The sequence below is a fragment of the Micromys minutus genome (assembly GCF_963924665.1).
Source record: "Micromys minutus genome assembly, chromosome: 21".
In the NCBI taxonomy this organism is placed as follows: Eukaryota; Metazoa; Chordata; class Mammalia; order Rodentia; family Muridae; genus Micromys; species Micromys minutus.
The window spans coordinates 37,107,667-37,123,230 of record NC_137956.1 but is presented as its reverse complement, the minus strand read 5'-3'; the positions used below and the strand labels follow the sequence as shown (position 1 = coordinate 37,123,230).

The 15,564-nt window shown below is 48.7% G+C and overlaps 1 protein-coding gene across 1 annotated transcript; it reads left to right on the top strand.

The window, feature by feature from the left end:
• Positions 1-2,261: 2,261 nt before the first annotated feature.
• ALAS1 (5'-aminolevulinate synthase 1) lies at positions 2,262-15,110 on the top strand. The gene is made up of 11 exons (XM_080934865.1): positions 2,262-2,380; positions 3,155-3,374; positions 5,738-5,971; positions 7,318-7,467; positions 7,752-7,974; positions 9,588-9,772; positions 10,474-10,653; positions 11,029-11,193; positions 12,447-12,715; positions 13,438-13,600; positions 14,854-15,110. The coding sequence occupies exons 2-11, from the start codon at positions 3,176-3,178 to the stop codon at positions 15,012-15,014; spliced, it is 1,929 nt and encodes a 642-aa protein (XP_080790991.1). The 5' UTR covers positions 2,262-2,380; positions 3,155-3,175; the 3' UTR covers positions 15,015-15,110.
• The last annotated feature ends 454 nt before the right edge of the window (positions 15,111-15,564 follow it).

Sequence of the window (15,564 nt, the reverse complement as noted above, 5' to 3'; positions counted from 1 at the left end):
ACGTTGCCAATGAGGAAAACCAAGCCCTGGCTGTGAAGGCTATAGCCGGCTGAGATTCGGAGCTGAATTTAGAACTCATGTCTGCTCCAGAACTCAGTTTGGTCTGCATCTGCTCAGCTACTACTCATTACCCAAACAGCTCCAAAAAACAGCTAGGCAAGGCAGCAGGCATTATGATCCCAATGCCCAGATAAGGAAAGTGAGGCCCAGGGCAAATACAGTCACTCAGCACCAGTGCTGGCCTTCTCTCTCTTCCCTCTGGCTGATAGGTGCTACTCCTTAGAAGGTGGCAGGCCTTATCTTGGCCTGCCCACAGTGCCACTTTGGACTCAAGTGCTTCCTCCAAAGTACCAGACTCACCACACCCGTCTTACAGCTAAGCGGGGACTGGAGGGAAATGAGGAAGCACCTGGGCACGCCTCCATCTTTATCATTCTGGACTTTGTCCTTCTTATTACTGTCCAGCTGGGAAAGACACAACCAGAACGGTTCTTTCTCCAGTTGCAGGCGGGCATCTCTGGGCCTGGCACAGGTCCAGCCTAACCCAGTCTGGGGCAAGCTGAGAAGGGTGTGGAGTGAGGAGGTCAGGTTGGTGTGCCTGAGAGACTGCCAAGCCCTATCCCTCAGGTGAGGTCTCAGGAGCTTCAAAGGAGGTAGAACTAAGCTCTGCACTCCAGGTGACTAACCAGCCTGCCTCCACCTTACGCTTAAGAGCCACCTTATAGGAAAGACCAACTAGGCTCATTCCTGTTTACGATTAAACCTCGGTTTCTCAAGGATTGAGCTATGCCCCTCCTATAACCTTAACTACCAATGGTTTTGTATTGCCTGTTTCAGGAAATGGCAACCAGGTCGTTGTTTCAAAAAGTTATAACCATCCTGCGACCCTACCTTTGTTTCAAAAAGGTTGTTAAGTCTATCTGTTGTCATGACTACCTTAGGACCACCTTGCAGACCCGTCTCTGTTTCAGGGGATCCTTAAGATTAACTTGTGATGCCTGTGCTCTGTTCCTCTGAGCTCACCAACTTTGACCGCCAATTTTCCCATTTGGAAACACCCTACCCCTGAGCTATAAACACGTCATACCTTTCTTCTTTCCAGAACTGACCTCTCAGTGTCTTAGGGGAAGGCAGCCTGTATACAAGAATAAGACAAGCTTGCTTTCATTGCCTGCTTACTTTAATACATTTGGCCATGCCGATTTGGGTCAGTGGTCTTTCTCCTGTCCTTTTCTGAATGAACAGAGGACGGAGAGCTAAACCTTTCAGATGGTGTACATGACAACCAACAAGGACTTTGAACAATGCTCCAAATAAAAACAAAACCAAGAGCTAATTAAGTGTTCTGGTACAGGATATAAGCATTTGAAACAGAAGCAGGAGAATCTGACAAAGTTGGAAGCCATCCTGGCCCACAAAGCAAGGCCCTGATTCAACAAAACAACAAAAACGGGGTCAGCGACGCAGCTCAATTAAGGGAGCCTTTGCCAAGCATGCAGAAGACCCTGGATTCAATTTTCAGTGTTGTGTCCTCTAGGCATGGAGGCTTATTCCTGCCATCCCAGCACTGGGGAGATAGAGGCAGGATGACTTCAAGGTTGGGTATATAGTAACTTTGAGGCCTGATTACATGAGACCTTGTCTCAAAATAAAACCCAGAGCAACAACTTAGTTGTTCAATCCTGTGACAGGCCCTGTGCTGTCATAACACCCTTACCATCTGGGTGAGCTATGAGCTCCCATCTAGCCAGTTGCTCTGTGCCCAGTTCCCTCTTCAATTCGGACCAGAACCTGCCACCATTGGGCTCTCTTCTGTGGCTGCCTCTTCAATCTCCGCAGCTTCTGAGCACATCTTCGCCACAGCCAATCTACTCTTGGGCCATCCATCCAGTAAAGAAGCAAGCCCCTTGTTGATCTGATCTTAAGACCCTGGCGCAGAAACCCCTTCCTATATGCCCAATAAACCCTTTTTTAGCAGGTAGGTTTCCTTCCAGGGTGGGGTTGGTTACCGGGGGCGCGGGAGTTTGATGCACAGGGCTGTTCGTGGAAGGTGACAGAGGGACGAAGCGAAGGGATCCAAATTGGGACTTGCCGGTCCACTGCCCTGCGTTCCAGGCTCCGGATGTGTAGGCCTGAGACACAGTCACAAGAAATGGAGCGGAGCCCACACAGAGGGACCTGGCACCCTGCCGGGCCGACTCCGGCGCGCGCGCGTGCGTGCGCGCGTCAGGCCGCACCCACTGCGCATGCGCAGTAGTCACTCCGGCTTTATATTAGGCCAACAGCGGCAGTGGCTGAGGTTGCTCGTGAACAAGGGCACTGGTCGGTTTAGTGTCCTCTGCTCGAGTGCCCACCGCCGTCTCGTCGAGAGCCCACGCAGGTGAGGGCCATGCTCGGTGATCGCGGGAACCCGGCGCGCCCCGACACCGCGGCCACATGCCCCATCCCCCTCCGGCCATCACCTTGGCTCAGCGTCCATACTCCGCTCTTTACCGCCTGGGCTACCACCTCAGACGCCCCATTACGTCCCCTTCTGACATTCGGCGTTTGGCAGACGGCTTCAGAACTTCTTTCCTACCCTTTCCATTCTGACCCCAGGAAACCTCTGACTCACTGCTGACCCCTTCCACCAGTCCGACTCTGCGTTGTCTAGCCCTGCTCCTTCTTGACCGAGTCAGCCCTGCCCCTACCCTTCTTTCTTTTTGACTCCTTTCCCTGTTCTAGCTGTAGGGGCATGACCTTGTCTCAGGGACTCAGGGCTGATCTAGACTTTTTTCTCCTTCCTTGGGTTGCTAGGATCCCTGGGAGTCCTCCCTACCTGGATAGGTGACAGTGACTTCTCTCCTGGCCTCACTGTTGCCGGGTGTGTGTTAAGGTCTCTTAACCTACAGAGTGCACTCTTCGAGGAGTCTCTGGCCTCCGACACCAGTTCTTTCTTTTCCTTCGTCTCTTCTACACCCTTGGTTATTAGTCGTCCCTACTTGCTCTGGTATACTTGCTTAGGGGTTGGAGGGTTTCTGTAGAGGTAGAGAATGAAGAAGTTGTTGACCTGGGTGTATGTTGGTTGCTGTGCTGAGTTCGGTTTGGCTTGGTTTTGAGTGGGATGTGTGTCTGGGCCTCCCTTTGACGTCACTCATCACGGACTCTTCTACAGGATCCAGGATACTTTGCAGACATGGAGACTGTCGTTCGCCGATGCCCATTCTTATCCAGAGTCCCTCAGGCCTTTCTGCAGAAGGCAGGAAAGTCTCTGCTGTTCTATGCTCAAAACTGCCCCAAGATGATGGAAGTTGGGGCCAAGCCAGCTCCTCGAACCCTGTCCACTTCAGCAGCACAGTGCCAGCAGGTCAAAGAGACCCCTCCAGCCAACGAGAGTAAGTAGCTGGCAGTGAAGGAACCCGTCCTTGGTGAGGGCCACTCTGAGGGAGCCTTACTCCATCAGGATCAGCCCTTGTGTATGGGGAGTGGGGGTCATCTTGTGTAACCGTCCCTCTGACCTCTGAGTTAGGGGCATCTGGCTTTAAAAGTAAATAGTACAGGTTTCTGTATTTCGTGTCAGGTCTTCTGAGCCCTAGCATTTTCTCATTGTCTGGTATAGTAATGACTCCCCACCCCTTTCCTCAATAAAGATTTGGCCTCTGGCATGTAAAGTAGTCTTTTAAGAAACTGTCCAGTATCTTGAGGCAGAGTCTCACCTTGTGTCCTAGACAAGCCTGGAAAACTCACGGCGTAGTCTTGGCCAGCCGTGAAGTCACGGCCTCCCCTCTGCCTCCCAAGCGCTGCTATCACAGGCCTGAGCTACCCTGCCAGTTTGTTTCTTGTTTTAATTTCTTAAAAGATTTATTCATTGGGTTTTTTTGTGTATGAATGTTTAACTGTACTGAATGCATGCCTTGGTGCCCCAGGGGGGCAGAAGAAGGGGACAGACCCCCTGGAACTGGACTTACAGATTTGTGAGCCACTATCTTAGTGCTAGATATTGAACCCAAGTCCTCTAGAAGAGCAACAAGGGCTAACCACTGTGCCATCTCTCCAGTCCCTGTTATTGTTTTACCCCTTTAAGCAAAAGCAAAAGAAACAAACAATATATATTGCAAAATGCATATAACATTACCATTTCAGTTTAATTTTTTTTCATCAGAGTCTTATAATATAGCCCAGATTACCCTCCAACTTATGGCAACCCTCCTGCCTCAGCATTTTAGGTGCTAGAATTGTAAGTGGCAGTGCCCGTTTTAATCATTGCAGCGTATGGTTCTCAGCATTGCATGCACTCACGTTGTTCTGCCGTCACCATCCAATTCCAGAACTTTCTTCATCTTCCCAAACTAAAAACAGCCATTAAACATTAACTACCATACTCCTTCCCCTAGTGCCTGGCAGCCGCTCCTCTACCACTAGGGCCATTGCCTTTTAAGTAAGGCATGGCGTCTGGTGGTGTTTAATCAGGGCATGAAGCTGTCTCATACAGATGGCAGGCCTTTCAGAGTCCACTCATTCCTGGTGAGCCTTCCACCTTTCAGGCTTCTCTTCTGTGTGGGCCTCTCCAAAGGAGTGTTGGTTCTAGTGATTTCCTGCTGGGAGTTCATCGTCTCCCTCAGAATGTCCATAGTGACCATGTTTTGAGGTAGAATGCTCCCTTCCATTGTCTAGACTTTCCATAACAGATCTGCATTCCTTGTAAAATTAAGTTAATTTCAAAATACCATTTCTTGGCTTCCCTTTATAGAAAATGTTATGGAAACTGTATTGAGACACCTTATCCAAGTTGTAGAAAGAGCAGCCAGTGACTCATGGGAGTGTTCCAAATTGATGAAGGAAGACTTTTCTAGAAGGAAGGTGAGCACATTGCTCAAGGGCTCCAAGAGTGACTGTAACTTAGAGCACAAAACTAGCCTGCTGTGCTAGGTCAGCAGCTTCTATTGATGAACTTAAGATGAGAAAGTAGGTGAGCTGTGTGTGAATGTAACCTGCCTGGGTCTTTTAATAGTCCTAAGAGTTTGATGACAGTTTGAAGACTTAGGGACAGCCTGTTTTTACTTTTTTTTTTTTTAGAAGTCTTTTAAAGATTTTTAAAACTTTTATTGTATACAAGTACACTGTCGCTATCTTCAGACACACCAGAAGAGGGCTTGGGATCCCATTACAGATGGCTGTGAGCCACCGTGTGGCTGCTGGGAATTGAACTCACAACCTTTGGAAGAGCAGTCAGTGCTTTATTAGGAATTTGCTTAGAAATTACGAAGAGGAAATGACTCTGAGACTACCCCCAGTTGCCTCAGAGAGCATTAATCTTCTGAAATATGCTGAGTGTCCATGGGAAGGAAATTATTGACAGTGATCCATGTCAAGAGCTTTTGGGGCTAAGCTCACACATAATCCCAACATTTAGGAGGCTGAGGCAGGAGGATTGCCAAGTCAAGCATCATAGGCTACATAGCAAGATCCTGTCTTAAGCAGACGATAAAAGAGTGTTGGATTGATTGAAAATATAAAATAGGGCTCTTGGAGAAGTCTTGTGGGTCTGTAACTTGGATAGGCCAATCAACCCTTCAAAAGGCCACTGTCATAGTGAGGCAGATGAGAACAGATGTTAGCGGTTTAACAAAGGCAAACCTGGGTGTGGATTATAGATCAAAGTGAGTATGAGGTTTGAGGTGATAGGGAAGGACTTGGCAACTTGCTATGCACTCCATGAGCAGGGCTGGGGCCTCATTCTTTCCGTTTCCTTCTTCAGAAGAGAAAACTGCCAAAGCCGCAGTCCAGCAGGCTCCTGACGAGTCCCAGATGGCACAGACTCCAGACGGCACACAGCTCCCGTCTGGACACCCCTCACCTGCCGCAAGCCAGAGCACTGGGAGCAAGTGCCCTTTCCTGGCGGCACAGCTTAGCCAGACGGGCAGCAGCGTCTTCCGAAAGGCCAGTCTGGAGCTTCAGGAGGATGTGCAGGAAATGCATGCTGTGAGGAAAGGTAACAACTGACTCCAGTGGGAAGAATGAAGCAGTCCTTGCGGCTCCTGGGACTCTCCAGTTTATATGCGAGCTATTACTAGGCCGGGCAGTGATAATGTGAGCACCTTCCTCTTTTGTACCGGAGAGGAAGGAAGGTTCTCAAGCTAGGCAGCCCAGTCGGTATTGCAAAATGTGAGGGTGTAGGAGGTAACCAGCTTCTCAAAGTCATGCCCACTGTCTGGAAATAACCTGTAGTCTTGAACAGATACCAGCATTGGTTTGTCTCTGGTATTACCACGGTAGGTGCTATCCTAGGACTCCCAAGCTATGTGTCCTGCTGATGGTCATGGAGGGACAACCTTAATCCCATCTGGGCTCCCAGCAGCCCGAAAAGCCTCAGCATGCTGAGCATGGTGGCACACACCTTTAAGTCCAGTACCTGACAGGCAGAAGCAAGGGGATCAGTGTGAGTTCTTGTCTAAGTAGCCAGTTCCAGGACAGCCAGAGCTGCATAGAGAGACCCTATGGGGGAAAAAGAAAAGCTGCCTCAATAGGTGTTGTTTTCTATGCAAGAGGGATGCAGGAGGGGAGCAGACTGTGGAGTCCAGGAGGCAGTCCAGTCGGCCGGGGGCCTTAGGCTCTAATTCACGTCCATTGGAACTGGCTGGTAGCAGTGAGAACAGAATTGTCCTGAAGCCAGGTGGTGCACTAGACATGCCAGGCAGCAGAGTCTCGAGCTCCAGGTCATCCTGGGCTACAATAAGGCCCCATCTCAAAAAGCCAAAAAGAAGCCAGGTACCAAAAGCCTATGTGAGACGCAGGCTGAAGAAAGAGACGTTTCGTACACTTCGTCACATAACTTTGGTTACGATTGGCCTTTTTTCACAAAGTAGGCAATAAGCTAAGCTTTGATTTTGTTTTTAGACAGGTCTGTCACTATGTGGCACACTCTGGACTCAGGTTTACAGGGACCTGTCAGACCCTGCTTTTCAAATACTACAGGTGAAGCCATGAACCAAGACACCCAGACAATAAGCTATGTTTGAAAAAAAAGTGATTTTAGTGTGTATGGATATTTTGCCATGTATATCTGTGCACCAGTGTATGCCTGGTACCCAAGGAGACCAGAAAGGGGTATCAGATCTCCTGGAGGTGAAGTTACAAACAGCTGTGAGCCTTATATGGATGCTGGGAATTGAACCCAGGTCCTCAAAGAGAGCAGCCAGTGTTCTTAGTCAATAAACTGTATCCAGCTATGTATGCACCCCTTACCCCCAATAAGCTCTTTTTAACAGTATGCCTAGAAGGTGTTGTGAACCAAGAATAAAAGGTCTGTCCTCTGTGCCTCCTCTTACTTTGTTACAGAGGTTGCTCAAAACCCAGTGCCCCCTAGCCTGGTTAATGTGAAAACGGATGGAGAGGATCCAAGCCGGCTGCTGAAGAACTTCCAGGATATCATTCGAAAGCAAAGGCCAGAAAGAGTGTCTCATCTTCTTCAGGATAACTTGCCAAAGTGTGAGTCTTGTTTGTGAGCTGAGTGTATGTCGGGTTAAATGTAAAGTGGTATGGTGAGGCAAGAGTTGAAGCCTGTGGCCCTTGCTTGAGTAAGTTGGGCTTGGTGGCAGTGAGCCCTGCTGGTTACTGGCCTTCATTACCCATCGCCTGTGCACTGGACAATGTACCAAACACCTTCCAGACGCAGTCTTGTTATTCTAGTCCTGGATACAGTGCCCTTGAATGACCAGACTGAGAAACAAACAAACAAAAAACGAATTCTCTTTTGTTTGTTCCCACTTTAGCTGTTTCCACATTTCAGTATGATCAATTCTTTGAGAAAAAAATTGAAGAGAAAAAAAATGACCATACCTACCGAGTTTTTAAAACTGTGAACCGGAGAGCACAAATCTTCCCCATGGCAGATGACTACACGAACTCCCTCATCACCAAAAAGCAGGTGTCAGTCTGGTGCAGCAATGACTACCTAGGCATGAGTCGACACCCACGGGTGTGTGGGGCTGTCATGTAAGTAGCTGTCGGTTTTCAGATACCACAGGCTTTATTGGGCAAGACAGATGGTTTATACCACTAGACCATTAACGGGAGAACGTTTAGTCACTGGGAGTGGGCCACAGGAATATACTGCTGTTCTTCACAGAGCCAGCTTTCTCTCTCAGCCATTATTCTGGGCTTCAACTCAAGCTGCCAGGCTTCAGCGTAGCTTGTGAAGCCCCTTTACCTGCTGAACTGTGTCTCACTGCTTGGTATTCTTAGCCTTGAGAATCTCTACAGACAGTCTCTGGGGCAGAGGGTATCTCAAAAAACAGACGAAAAGGCTGTGGAGGAAAAACCTAATGCTGACGTAGGTCCTCCAACTACACATCCACCCCACCCTATACTCACACAAGGATACAACACACACACTCGTGTACACATGAACACTTTGGGGCTGGGGATGATGTAGCTCAACTATTTCTAAAAAAAATCTCTGTGTTTTTAGAGAAACTCTAATGTGTGGATAGTGGTTAGGGCTATTTCAGTAGGACATATTAAAAAGCATGAAGGTACCATCCTTGTTCTTCAGGAGGACCGCCATGGCTTGGGACAGTTGCTCATGGAGTTCTCCAAGAGGCTTGCTAAAGAGAGCCCCACATGAAGTTGAGCATAAGCTTGTATATGTCCTAATGCTATATAAGTGCTTTGCAGTCTTCCAGAGTCTGCTTTCTCCTAACATACTACTTGGCCTGCATGTCTCCATGTGTGTGGAGGTTAGAGAGAGTGTTGGATTCTCTGGAACTAGAAACTGAACCTGGGTCCCCTGAACAGCAGGTCCTCTTAACCACTGAGCCGTTGCTCCTTCCCCTAACAGTTCTTAGCAGTTCCTTTAAGATTTATGGCCCCAGGTCTCACAGTGAGAGAGATACTAGATAAGACCAACATAATGTTCATTCTCCAGTTCTGGGAAGAGGACTCATGTATACGGTGTTTAGAACCATGAGTTTCAAAAACAGTTTCTTTAAATAAAGTAAAAAGCTGGGCAGAGTGGTGCATGCCTTAATCCCAGCCCTGAGGGGGCAGAGGCAGGAGGATCTCTGTGGGCTCAAGGCCAGCCTGGTCTGCATAGTAAGTTCCAGGATGGCCAGGGCTACATAGTGAGACCCTGTTTCAAAGACTTTTAAAAAAGAAAAAAGAACTATGAGTTTGCTTGCTTGCTTGAGACATGGTCATAGGTTTTTTTGTTTTGTTTTGTTTTGTTTTTGTGCTAGGGTTACAGGTACCTACTCCATGCCTGTGTGTGCAGTATTAGGGATTAAACTGAACTCAGCATTGTGTAGACTAAGCAAGTACTTTATCAGCTGAGCTACATCCTCAGCCCTAAAATATGTGTGTGTGTGTTTGTATATGAGTGTATGTGTATGTATTATATATCTCTGTGTGTTATGTACTTGTAAGGGTGGGGTGGGGTGGGTGGGTGTGTGCCCTGAGGTCAGCATTAGGTTTTTCCTCCACAGCCTTTCCACCTTTATTTTTGGACACTCACTCTGCCCAGTGCTGGGTTGTAAGGATGAGAGCCCTCTGGTTTTAATGAGTTGTGGGGATGTGAACGCTGGAGTTTCTATCGTACTTGTTTTTAACAGCGAGACCCTGAAGCAGCACGGTGCCGGCGCTGGTGGGACTAGGAATATCTCTGGAACAAGCAAGTTCCACGTAGAACTGGAGCAGGCGCTGGCCGACCTCCACGGCAAGGATGCGGCGCTCCTGTTCTCGTCCTGCTTTGTGGCCAATGACTCCACCCTCTTCACCCTGGCTAGGATGATGCCAGGTAAGCGCCGTCGGGGCCTGGCACATTTGAAGTTTCTGCACAATGACAAGGATGTTGACTACAGTGAAGGCCCACTCAGGTTCAGCCCGACGGCCCTGTGTCAGCATTGTCCTGAGCATAAGGCCCTGGCTGCGTTGTGAGTTCTGGCAGAGCATGGCTCGTGATGATAAACACATAAGAGGCCCTGTCCTGAAGCTCCCGTCAGGTGTACCCTGTACTGTAAGACATCCCTCTAGCAAAATGCTTCATTGCGTTTAGACACGTGTGTCTTCATGGAGTCTGAAGCGAGGCTCCCACATTTACCACTCTTACCCATGTTTAAAGGCCATTTTTGTTTTTGGAAAGTCTCACTGTATAACCAAGGCTGGCCTCAAAATCTCCATCCTTCTGCCTCAGAATTCCGGGCTGACAGGCATGTGACGTGGTTTTGGGGTTTTGTGTTTCCTAATGCTGAGTGGAACCCAGGGCATCAGCTCATGTGCATCTAGTGCTTTGCCATTAAGCATCCTGAAGCAGCCACTGGGTGCATCTGCATTTGTATCTTCCCAGAGGAGACGCATGAGCTAGTTACTGTGTCAGGACACGGTGTTCTCATAGTGGACATTTCCAAGGTAGTATCAGCAGGAAAAGGTCTGTTGCGTGGTCCAGGACATCACTTGTCTTGATGCTTCTGCCACTAAGTAGCACGTTTCTCTTGTCAGGCTGTGAAATTTACTCTGACTCCGGGAACCATGCCTCCATGATCCAAGGGATTCGTAACAGTCGAGTGCCAAAATATATCTTCCGTCACAATGATGTCAACCATCTCCGAGAACTGCTGCAGAGATCCGACCCCTCGGTCCCCAAGATCGTAGCATTTGAAACTGTCCATTCAATGGATGGTAAGTATGTGCTGAAGCCTGGGATGCAGAACTAGGCTTGAACTGTTTAAAAAGTATGGTGCGTGGACCCTGGGGACATAGCTGGTTGATAAGCTTCTGCTTAACTGTGTGTGAAGTCCCGTACTCAACTCCAGAAACAAGCAAAGAATGTTGTTCCCTTTGGTTTTGCATTTTTTCTGCACTGAGACTCTGTAATTGAGAGATGTTATACCAATGAGTAACTGGGTTTTCTGCTCTGGCTGTTGCTAGATTATATAAATTCGTGGGGCAAGGACTTGGAGAGTTCATTTTCTACTAAAAATGACCCCTTAGAATGAATGGCGCTTTGCTTTGGCTCTAACCATTGTTACTAACATTTCCGTTGTCTTTCCTCAGGAGCAGTGTGCCCACTGGAAGAGCTGTGTGATGTGGCCCATGAGTTTGGAGCAATCACGTTTGTGGATGAGGTCCACGCAGTAGGCCTATATGGTGCTCGAGGAGGAGGGATTGGTGATCGGGATGGAGTCATGCCAAAAATGGACATCATTTCTGGGACACTTGGTATGTACATAGCCTTTGTTACTCTGTCATTTCACACTGAGCTTCAGGTATGCTGAGACCAACGACCAGCTTGGTCTAGCCAGCACCAGGACCGGAAGCAGTGAGGTACCCTGCGAAGCCTGGGCTCTTTCTCTTTGTGGTGAATTTTGTTTTCTTGAGACAGGGTCTCAGCCTGTAGCCCAGGCTGGCCTTACTTCAGGTTCTCTGGTGCTGGGTTTGCAGATGCCACCACTTCCTTCTTGCAGTGAAGTTTTCCATCCGAGTGGATGCTAGCCCAGCTTTGCCAAATCCCTGGGGACATGGAGGCTCATAGACTCCCACAGTTAAATATGACAGAAATTACATTTTTTTGTGATCTGAGGTTATTCCAACCATACTTGACTCTTAACTTGCCACTGTGCCGAAAGCTTTCGCTGTGTAATCTGGATTCGGAAAGAGAACGCCAGTGCTTCTCTAACGGGCACCGCAAAAAGCGGGGAACACCTGCTCCTCTCCCCATGCTGGCACCCTGAAGCCTGGGCTTCAGTCCGGGCCGCACGGCTCACTGCTTGTGTGACCTTGACTTATGAACTGACCTCATGCCTGGTTCCCCATCTATAGGCTCTAGATCAGAGAAGGTGAATGACCCGTTTGCCTGTGGGAATGAATCATTAAGAGGTAGAAATTCGAAGGTTCTTTTTTTAAAAAAACCATCCAGAAGGACCAGCAAGCACAACCCAGCATCTTCCAGCCCTACCAAGGGAGTAAGAGGTCTGCCTCCCACAGACCCAGAGATGCCAGGGGAACGCCACCTACCTTTCTAGTGCCAAATTCCAGTTTGTGATGTAGGCTTGTTGGAGGTCTGCTGCAGTGAGCTGGAGAGTGCTAGGCAGAGTAATTTTCCACACTAGGAGTTTGAACCTACCTACCTAATCCTCTTGTGGTTCAGCAAAAAATGTTCTCTTCAGAACACAAAGTTAAGGTTCCTGAGAACCCTTCCAGAGTCCTTAATCCTGAAACTTGAGATACAGATTACACAAGGGCCTTGGCCAGAACTGAAAAACAATCCCGGTCCTAAGTCAGCCCTAACAGGTTCTGAGTGTTTGTATTCATCCAGCAAATGCTAATTGTCAAGAATCTCTTGTTTGCTTGAGTAGCAAGTAAGGCCTCAGTACTGCAGCAGATGCCTTAGCCCGGTGACTGCGTCCAAGTCAGTGCCTGGAGGCTGTGCAGTGCTGCTCAAGCGGCCATTCTAACAGAACTTCTCCTCCCAGGTAAAGCGTTTGGCTGCGTGGGAGGATACATTGCCAGCACGAGTTTGCTGATCGACACGGTCCGGTCCTACGCTGCGGGCTTCATCTTCACCACCTCCCTGCCACCAATGCTGCTGGCTGGAGCCCTGGAGTCTGTGCGGATCCTGAAGAGCAATGAAGGGCGTGCCCTTCGCCGCCAGCACCAGCGCAATGTGAAACTTATGAGGCAGATGCTAATGGACGCTGGCCTCCCAGTCATCCACTGCCCCAGTCACATCATCCCTGTGCGGGTAATGACCTGTTTGTGATTGGACCACAGGAGGCTCTGCCTCCACACATGACATGACAGTGTTCTGTTTCTGCCTTCCTGAAGGCAGAAGGGCTTCGAGAAGGGGTTGGGTAGAGTGATTGCAGGCTGGAACTGTGTTCAGACTGTAGCCAGTGGCCCTCTGCTATGTATCTCTGTCTTCATCTGCCTGGGCTGACCTCATAATAAGAATGAAGACTTTGAACCCAGCAGGCTTAAGCACAGTTTCCCTCCCCAGAGCACTGACCTTAGCAGGGTAAACAAGAGCATGTGTGTAGAAAACTCTAGAAGCCTAAGCATGGGCTGCTTTGAAGCATGACTTTCCACTTAGTAAATTTCAAAGTAGGTCTTGCCCTTCCCTCTACAAACCATGTCCCCGTTGATGTCACAGTTAATATAAGAAAATAGCTGGTATAACCAGAGTAGGCAAGTACCTCATGGAAACAAGGACGTGTGGAAAAAAAAGTCACCATGTAAGGTCTGGAGGACAGCCATGTGACAATTCCAGTATAGCAGCCCACTGTGCAAATGCCAGCTCCTTTAAATTACAGGTGTTCAGGGAGCACACCTCCCCTCCCCCAGGCTTGTACAGTCCACTGCTCACTGACCTGCAGCCTGAGCCTCGTTCATGAACAGTGTGTTCTTGACGGTTTCTGTCAGATTAGCATGTCTCATTCTGACTACTCTTGCTGTGACGGATCCTAGGTCGCCGATGCTGCTAAAAACACAGAAATCTGTGATGAGTTGATGACCAGGCATAATATCTACGTCCAGGCCATCAACTACCCAACAGTGCCTCGTGGGGAGGAGCTCCTGCGGATTGCCCCCACCCCGCACCACACACCGCAGATGATGAACTTCTTCCTGGGTGAGTCCAAGCCGAGTGACAGGAATCTCTCCCTCACTGTAACCACACTCCAGGGAGCCCACATGAAGCTCATGCAAAGTTCCTGGTAGTATTTATCTGAATGCATTCAGATAAGATTGGTTTCTTCTTGTTCCAAGTGGCTAACCGTGCCCTCAGATGCCACACAATGAAACTCTAAAATTAGACAGTAGTGACTCACTTTAAGAGTATGCAAGATGCATTTGGAAGCTCTCGGGAAACTTGCTGTCCCCGTCTCATCTCTCCTGTCTCCTGCGTGCACAGTTGTGGCTGTTTAGCCTCTGACAACACAAGTCTGCCCTGTCCGCTAGAATCCAGCTCATGCTTCCCTGTGCTGCTCTTTCTTGAAGTCATCCGTGCTGGTGACTGGACTACCTCCCCACCATGTCCATTCCAAAGGCAGAGCCTGGGGGATTTTACTGTAGGTTGTCATTGGCACAGAGGAACTTTGCTCTCTCGGGCCCTCTCAAGTCAGTGTAACTTCCAAAGGCAGATTTGATGTTCCAGATGCTCAGTGTATTTCTGTTTGGTTTTGGTGCTGGGGTTGAACTTGTGTGGTCTTGGCACACTACACGTACACTCCACCCCCGAGGTCCACTCCCCCAGACTCTCCCACCCCACCCCCAAGTGTTCAGGTTAGTGCACTGATAGTGCAGCAGCTAACTGAAGCTGGTTTGTGAAGTGAGACCCAACTCTTAGAACAGCGTCCTTGAGATTAATGGACATACCATAAAATTGACCCTCTTAAAATGCAGGGTTAAAGGGGTTTTACATACATGCACCCTGCCTGGTGAGACGCCATCGCCTCTGCTATGCCCTCATTAGCATTCAGTCCCCTCCACCCCTGGCTGCTCTCATTCTCCGGGTGTTTAGTATATTGGGACACGTGAGTGACGTGAGTCACTACTGCTTATTTTATTTACATACTTATCTTTAAGGCAGTCTAGTTGCATCTGCAGCCTAAGCTGGCCCAGAGCTCAGCCATGCCCTCTCACCCTCCTCAGTGGCAGCTCTGTTCTTTCTATTGCCACATAATCTTCCACATGTGGATTTGGCTCATTTCAAATGTGTATCAATGGATGGGCATTTGGGTTGCTTCCACTGTCGAAGTCTTAGGAATGGGCGCTTCTGTGAGCATTCACGTGCAGAGTTTTGTGTGGACGTGCACTCTTATTCTCTTGGGCAGCAGATCCCTGTGATGTTAAAAAACAAACCAAAACTGTCTCTCCCCACAGAGAAGCTGCTGGTCACGTGGAAGCGAGTCGGGCTGGAACTGAAGCCACATTCATCAGCTGAATGCAACTTCTGCAGGAGACCCTTGCACTTTGAAGTGATGAGCGAAAGAGAGAAAGCCTATTTCTCAGGCATGAGCAAGATGGTGTCTGCCCAGGCCTGACTGTGACTCAGTTACTCACAAACCCCAGGCCATTACCATACCCAAATAGTAACCAGAATTGTCTTTATATGTGAAATAAATTATATATTAATCTTAGTCTACAGTAAAACCATAGTCCTGATTTTGCTATAGAATAAGTTCTAGTGTGTTAGGTATTTTTGCTGTTGAGCACTGAATGAAGGGATAACTGATGTATGAATGAAGAGATAACTTATAGTATGGCTATATAAATTGTAATGCCTGCCAGGCCCTCTGCTGGGCTTAAATCTGACCTGGCAGAGGCAGCTGGTACCCCAGAAACTACAAGCAGTGATAGCACCTGTGGGGCTCCCTTCACACTTCCTGCCTCAGACCCAGAAGAGGCAGTCAGTGTGCCCACGGTCCTGTCACAGCTCTTCCCTGCTTTCCCTCAGCTGCTGCTTCAACCTCATACTTCCTACTGAAAGTCAAGTTACCAAGGTTGGCAGCCTGCTAGCTCATGGCTCCTTGTCATGTCCTCTGCAAAGGATGGGGGGTGGGGGTTTGTACACCCCTTCCACCCTCTGCACTT

Bases quoted from the DNA above. Each gene is read 5' to 3' on its own strand.
- ALAS1 (XM_080934865.1), top strand. From the start codon at position 3,176: ATGGAGACTGTCGTTCGCCGATGCCCATTCTTATCCAGAGTCCCTCAG. The intron at 9,773-10,473 runs GTAAGCGCCGTC...TTCTCTTGTCAG, and splicing joins CCTGGCTAGGATGATGCCAG to GCTGTGAAATTTACTCTGAC. The intron at 13,601-14,853 runs GTGAGTCCAAGC...CTCTCCCCACAG, and splicing joins GATGATGAACTTCTTCCTGG to AGAAGCTGCTGGTCACGTGG.